The sequence below is a fragment of the Phytophthora cinnamomi genome (genome assembly GCF_018691715.1).
Source record: "Phytophthora cinnamomi strain GKB4 chromosome Unknown Contig38, whole genome shotgun sequence".
NCBI lineage: Eukaryota > Oomycota > Peronosporomycetes > Peronosporales > Peronosporaceae > Phytophthora > Phytophthora cinnamomi.
In genome coordinates, this window is record NW_027150971.1 from 1,309,812 (window position 1) to 1,319,529 (window position 9,718).

Genomic DNA, 9,718 nt, shown 5'->3' on the forward strand with positions numbered 1-9,718 from the left:
AGTCGCAGGTCATGGTCATTCGGCACGACAACGCGATCCGCGTTGTCATCGACTGAATTGTAAAGCAGTAATCCGTCGTGCACACGAAAGCGGTGTGCACGCGCTCGAAGGTGCTTGGGCAGCTTCTGACGGGACTTGTCAGAAGGCGCTGTGCCATAGGCCAGCAAGAGCTTCGCGTACGCGTCGTGCGCGTACGCGGCCTTCACATCATCCAACAGAGATGATGTGGGTTTGCTCGATCGCATGGCGTCAATGGCATTGACGTCAACAGCTTCTGCGTAGTCCGGTCGGCGTGATAACGCGTCGGTCACTACATTCAACCTTCCGGGTTTGTATTCGACCCGGAAGTTATACTCCGCAAAGAATGAGAGCCATCTCGCCATTCTTTGTGATATGTGTGGCGACTTCACTGCGGTGCGCAGTGATGCATGGTCGGTGTAGACCACAAATGGTCTACTCCCAAGCAAATACACTCGGAACTTTGCGAGTGCATACTTCATGGCAAGGAGTTCCTTGTCATGCACCGGATAGTTGCGCTCAGCTGGCTTCAGCTGACGCGATTGGTAGTAGACGACACGATCACGGCCCTCGTGATCGTGCTGCATCAACGCGCATCCGATCGCGAAATCGGATGCGTCACACACGACGTGAAATGGGCGATCTTGGTCTGCCACTGCCAAGATCGGCGCCTCAGTCAAGCCCCGCTTGGCTGCATCGAGTGCCTTTTGGCAATCGGGTGTCCAATTCCACACAGCTTCTTTCTTAAGAAGTTGTGATAGCGGGCGGATCTTGCCCGCATAATCCTCCACGTACTTGCACAAGTACGTGGCCAAGCCAAGGAACTGCCTCAGTTCCTTGACACTTGAAGGTGTTGGCCATTCATTAATCACTCTGACCTTTTCCGGGTCAGGGCGAACACCATTCTTCCCTACGAGACACCCGAGGACGGGTATCTCGCTCGCCCCGAAGATACACTTCTTCAGGTTTGCGTAGAGCTTATGCTTTCGTATAAGCTAAAGTAGCTCCTGGAGATGCACCCTGTGCATCTCTACGTCGGTCTTCCCGTCCACAGCCCGGCTGTGGATGAACACATCATCGAAGTAGCTCGGTGCGAAGTCGCGCACCGAGCGCAACAAGTGCGTCACGCACCTGTTGAAAGTCGCAGGGGCATTCTTAAGCCCCTGTGGCATTACTAGCCATTCCCAGAGCATGCCGCTTGGCGTGCTCACTGCCGTGAGAGGGATATCGCTCTCACGCATTAGGATCTGATAGAATCCATCTCGCAAGTCGAGAGCACTGTAAACGGTGCTCCCGGCCATCGAATCGATGATAACATCTTGTCGCGGTATCGGCGTCTGTGCCGGTACCGTCGCATCGTTCAGCTTGTGTTCAGCTTGTTGTAGGCATGAACGATGCGCCATCCGCCCTGTGGCTTCTTGACACAGAACGTCGGAGCACTCTGCGGGGACTTTGATTCCCGCACTTGTCCTGCTTTGCGACGACTTTCAAAGAAGTCGTCGATTGCTTTTACTTGCTCTCGCGGCAGTGGCCACTGCCGCGTGACACAGTACTTCGTGCCCGGCACGAGATCAATCTCGTGCTGAATGCCCTTACCCTGCGGAAGCTCCGCAGGAATCTCTTCCGGGAGTACGTCTTTGTACTCCCTCAGCAATTCGTAATAGGGACTCGACTTCAGCGAGTCCCAACCTTGTTCCTCGAAGCGCTCTCGCTTCGTCTTCGCACTGAGAGTGTCTTCACTCTCAGTGGCACTACCCATGAAGAGCTGCCTCAGCTCTTCGCTCTCGCTCTCCGTTCTTTCGCTGTTCGAAAGAACGCAGACCTGCTCGATGCGTCCATCGTGCAAGTCGCGTGTGAAGCGCTTCCAGCTCATGGCTGGGAGCGACGTCAACTCCGACGCCGTCGTCGGAGGATTAGCGAGTTCCATTTCACGATACTGGAATCCAGTATCAGTGCGCGTCAAGACGCTTAGAGTCTCGACATCCGGCGTTTCCACCCCAGTCTGCCCAGCAGACTGCTCTTGTTGCGTCTCGGTCCCGGACCGAGACTTGCGCAGCGTTTTCCGCTTGCGCCGTCTTCTTGTTGTGCGGAGCCGGGCTCCGCACAGTTGTTCTTCTGATCCAGGCCCGGCCGTGGACAGTTGTTCGCCGGCGGACCCTGTCCGCGGGCGCGCGGTATCAAGCCCGGCTTGACCGCATTTTCCTTCGTGCAGCCCAGCTGCACGGTAATGTGTCCCTTCGCCGGCAGACCCTGTCTGCGGGCGTGCGATATCAAGCCCGGCTTGATCGCATGGCGCTTCGTCGTGCAGCCCGGCTGAACGACAGCATGCAAATTGCGTCAGTGCGGTACGTTTGCAACCGTCCGCACTGTTTGCAGCGTCAACTCCCGGAGTTGACACGCCTTCGTCACCTCGACGCCAATCATTGGCGGAGCCCCTCATGACCGAGGGTGCGTCGGCTCCCGGAGCCGACGCGTCGTTGTCGACTTGACCTCTTCGGGTCAGGGACTGTCCCTTACACGCCTGAACGTGGGTATTGGTTCCCGGAACCGACACATCCTCATCTTCCGACGTCGGCAGCACCGCCGACGCGGATCCCACTTGTGCGCATCCTCGCGCACCCCTTGGGCATTCCGGCACAGCGGCATTAAGCGCTGTCTCGACTGGCGAGTCACGCGCACCTGCTGGTGCGTGCGCTGCGGTAACAGGGCCATCGCTCTCTGTTCCGCAGTCACGACCGAAGCGCACGAGCGTGCGCTTCTTCCAGTCAATTACCGGATCATGCCGTGGCTTGCACGGCATGCCCATTACTACGTCGAACTTATCGTCCAGGTCCAGGACGATAAAGTGTTCGACAAACAGCCGTTGTTTGTACGAGAAGCGCACGTTCACGACGCGCTTCTCGGTCTTCACGATGGCACCTGTTGCCAGTCGTACCTCCAGAAGACTTCGAGGTACATTTACCTCCTCGAAGTCAAGTCTCGACAGGCTCCGTAGTCGAACAAAGTTGTTCGACGCGCCTGAATCTACCAAAGCTCGAAGAGAGTCACTCGCTCTCTTCGAGTAAACCTTCAAGATGACTAGGTTCGGCCTGTCATCTTGTTTCTTGTAGTGAGAGCTGGTCTCACTGGGGGCTGCAGTCCTCAGTGTCGCGTGCCCGATATCGGCACGCGCGACTGCATTACCAGTAGGGCGCCCCGCGCCTACTGGATGTTCGCGTTTTTTGTTGGTCCGCGGCGATGCCTAGCATCGCCACGACGGCCACCTCCAGGGGGCATGGGAGCTGTGCACTCCCGTGCAAAGTGACCGATCCTTCCGCAACGGAAGCATCGCACGTTACCTCCCTGCTGCTGGTAACCAGCAGTTGTTGCGTTCGAGAGGTCCATTGGCTCCGGACCTCCCGTCCTCGCTACCGGGCGCGGTTGCGGCCTCGGTACGTTTACATGGAGTTTAGCCTGCCGCAGGCTAAACTCTTCTTGCATGGCAAGAGTGATTGCAGCTTCGAGAGTACTCGGGTACTCTCGGAAGAGATAGGTCTTCACAGGCCCATCTCTAAGTCTCTTCATGAACGTGCCGACCTTGGTCGCCTCGTCTATCGGGTTAGTCACGATATTTGATACCAAATATCGTGCGCGCTGTGCGTAAGCATGGACGTCATGCTTACCCTGCTGAAGGTCGAGGAACTCCGCCCTCGACCGGAACTCGTTTTGCGGAGGCTCAAACGCTTGTCTGAGCTCCTCTTTGAATACTCCGTACGTGCGGAGAGTCGGCGCCCATACGCCCAACTCCTTGCGCGTCCGCCAAGGCAGGACATGGCGAACGCGACCTTCGACAGCGGGTCGACGATGCGTCGAGCCGCTATGGCTGTGTCGAGCTCGACAAGCCACCGGAGGAGAGGCTCGCCCTCTCTTTCCACGTAATTGCTTACGCTCAATTTCAATGATTGAGCACGCGGTGTCGTCCCCGACGACGCCGTTACTGAGGAAGCAGCATCGCGCTGCTCCTTCATGATGAACCCCAGAGCAACACCATGTTGCTTTCTCGGCGATAGCGTACGCAGCATCGTAGCTATCGCCGCCTCCCCAATGATTGTTGACAGTCGTTGGAGGGCTTCCCACTCTGGGTCAGACAGGGGGGGGGGGGGGGCAGTCGGCGCGTGCAACATGCGTTGCAGGCGTGTTGGAGCTCTCCATGGACACCTCCGTGCTCATGTGGTTCTCGGCTCCGCGTTCGTACACCGCGTACGAACGTCAAGCAGTCGGTCGTTGGACGGACTACAAAGTGCTACCAGGTGTAGTGGGTCTAACTTGACTCACTACTTTAGCCTACACGTCGCGCAACGTGTATGAGGAAGCGTAAGTACTTAGTAATTACTTAGATTAATTATATTTGAATACACAAATATAAGTTGATGGCACGACGATCGTAAGTTTGTTGCCCGAGCTGGTAGTAGCGTGCATAGCAATAGTAAGAGTCAGTTTAAGTTTTGCCCGCAAATACACCAGGCAATAAGCGTTAGGGAGTGCCAGCTCCCCCAGTTGGTGTTCTTGTACGAAACCTACCACAGTTCTGGCCGATATCCCGCTTGCACTATGACGACAACCATGAACTCTAAAAAGTTTATGTGCCCGCTCTTGGACTGGTTGATACGCTTGAAGAGCTCGCCAGCGTCCGCATGAGAGATGCCACACTCTACCAGAGCGCTGCAGAACTCGTCGTGCGAGAGAGAACCCTTCTTCAAGAAGGGCAATATTGCGTAGGTGTATTAATACACATAAGAGAAATCACAAAATGAATAATGCCATTAGTATTCATTATTCCTGACCATATTTCTTACGATCGCACGGCTTCAACAGTGTACACGTCCCACATGTCCTTGTTGTACATCAGGAACATGAGCATCTCGAGCGTCGACGCATCCATTTGCTTCCTCAGGTCCGAGTAGACCAGCTTCGCTGCAGAAAAAAATCCCTCCCACTCGTTAGAGACGATGCACAGCGGCCGTGATTGGACAATTTCGTAGATGTTAGAGGCATATGATTGGTCAAAACACAGTGTCTTACATTTGAGTAGTATATTGAGCCCAAGTGTAGCGGGACGCCGCAGAAGTCACTGATATCTTAGGCATTGATTGTGTAGAATAGAGTATTGGATATTATTGTATGAAAATGCTGGGGAAATATCAGATCACACAATAAATAATGAAATATTTTATATGGAATATATTTTTTAGCCTTATTTTTTGTTACGGATCCCAGCGGAGATCTTCCATGCACCAAGAAGCCTTCTTGTGCGTGGAAGACCTCCGCTGCCATTTCCTGATGATCCTCCGAGATTCCGAGAGCCACCGACAGCAGCGCCATCTGTTTCATCTACCGGCACTGACTGAAGCTCAGCATGTTGATGAGCAGCATGCGCTTGTCCGTCTGCAGACGCGCAGCGTTGAAGCCGTCCGTGCTGGCCACGTTGCCCTCGGAGAACCACTTGTGTTCCAGCGCCTGCTCCGCCGACAGTCGCTGGTCCATGCTCTCCTTCACCAGCGACTTGATGAAGTTGATCGAGCTGGGCGATAACTTGGACCAGACGTCGTTCTTAAAGATGAGCACGCCGTCGTAGATGTTGCCCATCGTTTCATCCACGGTGGCGCCGTGAAACGGAGACACGCCCGTGAACAGCTCGAAGCAGATAACGCCGACGCTCCACAGGTCGCACTTCTCGTTGTAGTCGCCGTCCAGCACCTCGGGAGCCACGTAGTCGATCGTCCCCAGGGGCTTGACCAGCTTTTCGCCGCGCTTGAAGCGCGTGTTCAGCCCAAAGTCGCACAGCCGCAGCGACCCGGGGTTCTCGGCGTTCTCGAGCAGCAGGTTCTCGAGCTGAAGGTCCCTGTGCGTGATGAAGTTGGAGTGCAGTTGACCTCGTTTCGCAGCGCGTCGCGGTCCACCTCGTTGCTGAGTGCCACGGCCTTGACGGCCCACTCCTTGCTCGACTTCTTGGACACAGCGTGCTTAACGCAGCCGAAGTGGCCCGTGCCGATGGTGGCGTTGAAGTCGAAGAACTGAAACGAGCAGCTCAAACGGAGAATGTTTGGGCTAATCGCACGCACACCATGTAAATAGATATCGTTCCGGAGACGCCAAAGCGCGTGGAACACAATGGCTGTGTGGATGCGCCATAAAATGAGAAGAATCTCACGAAGATGGCGCCATTCGTCAAGGACATCGCGGTCGGATGGAAAATTCTGCAGCTTCCACCCCAGGAGTATCCAAAAGTTGGAGCCCACGGTTCCCAGACCTTCTGCCAGAACCCCTGGACGGGGTCACACTCGAAGAAGCAACGCGTAGCAGTCTCAATAGCCAGACAACCGGGGCGCACACGGAGTTGTGCTAGCGGTGAGCCGAACGATACAAATACAGATCCTCCGCCCCGACAATCGAATCCAGCACGGATCTTTCGTCCGGCGACGCAGAATCGCTGCTCGCACTGATGTCCGAGGCGTTGGATCAGCGCTGCTCATCCACACACGAACACCACCGCTCATGCTGTCGAGCATGCTGCCACTGTCACCGGTCGCCAGAGACAACGAACGAACATATCGTCACGTTGTTGCTAGAGGCATTCGCGTCGGCGCCCAGGCTCGTTCAGGCCATTCGCGTCCAAATTCGGTCTATTTGTTGTTATCCCTACGAAAACTGACCGATAGATCCTTCCAGTAGTAGCCTTAAACGTTCATCCTCATATCTTTCTTATGCGCTTTGATGGCGTTCACAATTACCTCGATCTGCTCGTTAGTTTTGCCAGATTCTTGCATCAGTTTTTTTACTTTGGACAACGCCACACCCTTCCATTGCTCGATCATGTATTGCCTCTTGGTGCTGTCTTCGAGAATATCATCGAACATTTGGGCGTTTTTAGCTCTGATGGCTGCTTTTTGGGCTGCTTCTTCTGCCACTTTCCGCGCTTTTTCGTTGTTCACCGCTATCTTGCGGAGGTCCTTCCAGTGCTGTGCTTCAATCTTTTTGTACACGCTCTTCAAGTCTACATCCTTGGGGGTGGATTTTCCAAGATTCAATTTCTTCACCCAAGGTAGACTCATCCTTTCTTCTTCTCCAAGTTCTTCGTCTCTCGTGTTAGTTGTTTCACGAAGCGTCCTGAGCGAGGTTTTGGCACGGACTCTGCTGTTCTGGGGCGCATCAAACGCGGCCATCGTGCCGGTCCCACCCTGGCCATATTTCGTCGGTTCGGAGAGAGTGCAGCCAGCCAGGAGTAGGATCATAGAGCCAACGATCCACGCTATTTTGGCTGATCGCATTCTCGTTCTTGGTTTTTGGGGTGTCGGAGGGACTTGCGAGGAGGAGTGCGAATCGTAGAATGAAGACCAAACTTATGGTTCCTTCGACGTACATCCGCAGAAAATCCTATACCAAGATGATGCCCAAAAGTATACCTTTACCTGGTAGTAACATTGGATGAGTATCCGGTTGAGAAAAGATTATGAAAGTAACATATGGATTAGACAAACACGCACATATCCGGTTCAGGAAATCCTATCCCAAGATAATACATATACATATTATGTAATCATGTGCACATGTACGTACAGTATAATGAACGTATTACAATTATATAACAGACGCAAAAAGTCAGTTCTTGTATTTTGCTAATCAGTGGAAGACTTCCAAAATTCGCACATCTACAATAGCATTTCATTTTGTGAGCATGCTTTGCGAGTGGGCAGCAAGCACCTTCCCCTAGAAATGCGAGCACAAGCGACAGCCTTGCGCCACCAAAAATCACACAATTCCAGCTTCGCACTCAAGGAAAATATGCTGTCGCCGTCCTTCTTGGTAGCCACCCACCCAGAACGGCATTCCATTTTGTAGTACGCGCGTTTAGCGCGCACCACCTCCTCCGGACACGCCGGATCGCCGGTGGGCTTTAAGGCGTTCTTCAGCGCCATGAACTTCCTCTTGATAGCATCGATGTCGCGTTCGGAGAACTCTCGTGGTAGCTCCTTGCCGTATTGCGCCGCAACGGCCTCCTACTCGTTGCCTCCCAGAAGCAGGATGTCTTCCACAGCAGCCAGCATACGATTCAGTTCAGGCCCAGTCCAGCTCTTTCCTCTGCCTGTTTTACCCTTGGAAGGCGCCATCGTGCAAGAAGAAGAACAGGAAATGAGGCCCTGTTTTTTTCCTAACTCTTCTAGCTCACAGCGCCACAACCAGCCAAAACAAACTCGCCTGTAAGCCATCAATTGGCTTTGCTAGCTCTCAAATTGAGGAGACGCTAAACCGGTCTGCTCAATTTGTGCTGTGATTTGCGACCGCCTTTCCACGTGGATGCGAGAGGGAAAGTAGTGCATCTTCTTTTTGCGATGTGTGAGTTTTGGAAGTCTTCCAGTGGCGCAGAAATTTGACAAACGTGCACAGCGGCAGCTGCATAGTTTAGCCGTAGTGTATTGCCAAAGGTAAATAGCAAAGTGAATATGACACGAGGTACTCCTAGTGCTGCGGCTCCTGCTAACCAACAAGTTTGTCGTTATGGCGCACTGGATTTCTGGCTGGTCATCAGCTTTACGTTATGCTCCGCTTGCTTTTCGTTATGCACACAATTTGTTGTCGCAGTCATCACGTTTGCCGTTATTGACTGCGACCAGTTGGTGTTGAAGCTGCTAGCTTGGACGGGCTGGAGATTTCCTCCACTACAGTACTCAAACATGCCCCTCCCCCCCAAGTAGAGGTATCGTTCAAGACATCATCCTTCGTTTGCATGGTATAACTCAAATGAAAGGCAGAGGGAGGATCGGTTGCGCGGAGAGGGTGCGCAGCAGCTTTCCCGCCTTCGGAGATCTTTACACATAGAAAATTCGTTTCGAAGTTTGTCCTACTGCTGTTTGTCCCATTGTATGGTCCATAGTGAATTAACTATATCTGCATCAATGCGTGCCAAATCCCGCAGGACATAGACCGTGTTTGGTGAGAGTTTTGGCCTAAGTTTTTATAACCTCTCAATCGGGCGGGGTTTGATAGCCTATCAATGATAGGGCAAGTAGGCCGCCTAAACACCGCATCGAAAATTTCCGTTTAAACAGTTTAATGGTGGTTTTGGAAGGCACCCACTGGGCACGTGATGCCGATACAAAACACCAGGTGCTCTCACTACTGCACTATTTTACATGACTCTCGTCCTCACCATAACATGTTCAGCCGCGTGTGTTCTCCACACAAAATGCCAGCTGTTTGGCGGATAAAAGCCAAAAAGCCAGCCGGTTCGCTTCAAGTCGCTATGCAGTGCAGATAAAATATCATAAAAACATAATCCCTGACGAGCACAATACTCGGCACAAACCGGGAAGGGGCGACTAAGCGAGGAGCGTAGCTGCCGCAAACCCGCGCGGTATATGCGGAGGCAGGCCCAGCGACGAGCATTCAAGCGATCCGCGCATTGCACTCGCCAGAACATGATATCTTTTTAGCGCCAGCGAAGCGAACCACGGGGGCGCCGAAGGGACGCCCAGCACGGCTCGTCACGGTGACATCCATCCCCTGCGACATTTTCTTATACTAGGAAATTGTGTGGGTATGGATTGTGCTGTGCATGCGTTGTTTGACAACTTCTTGTTGTGGTTACCCAGGATTGGTTGTGCTGGTCAGCCTCTTTCTGCAGTGCATAGCGGCTTGTGCATAGTATGCACTGCGAGCGCGA

The 9,718-nt window shown here is 53.4% G+C and overlaps 1 protein-coding gene across 1 annotated transcript; it reads right to left on the reverse strand.

The window, feature by feature from the left end:
• Window positions 1-4,849: 4,849 nt before the first annotated feature.
• IUM83_03387 (CAMK/CDPK protein Kinase) lies at window positions 4,850-7,220 on the reverse strand (the record flags this gene model as incomplete). The annotated part of the gene is made up of 4 exons (XM_067927386.1): window positions 4,850-4,971; window positions 5,403-5,889; window positions 5,958-6,071; window positions 6,789-7,220. 4 exons carry the CDS (start codon window positions 7,218-7,220, stop codon window positions 4,850-4,852), a joined length of 1,155 nt encoding a protein of 384 aa, XP_067791732.1.
• Window positions 7,221-9,718: the final 2,498 nt, after the last annotated feature.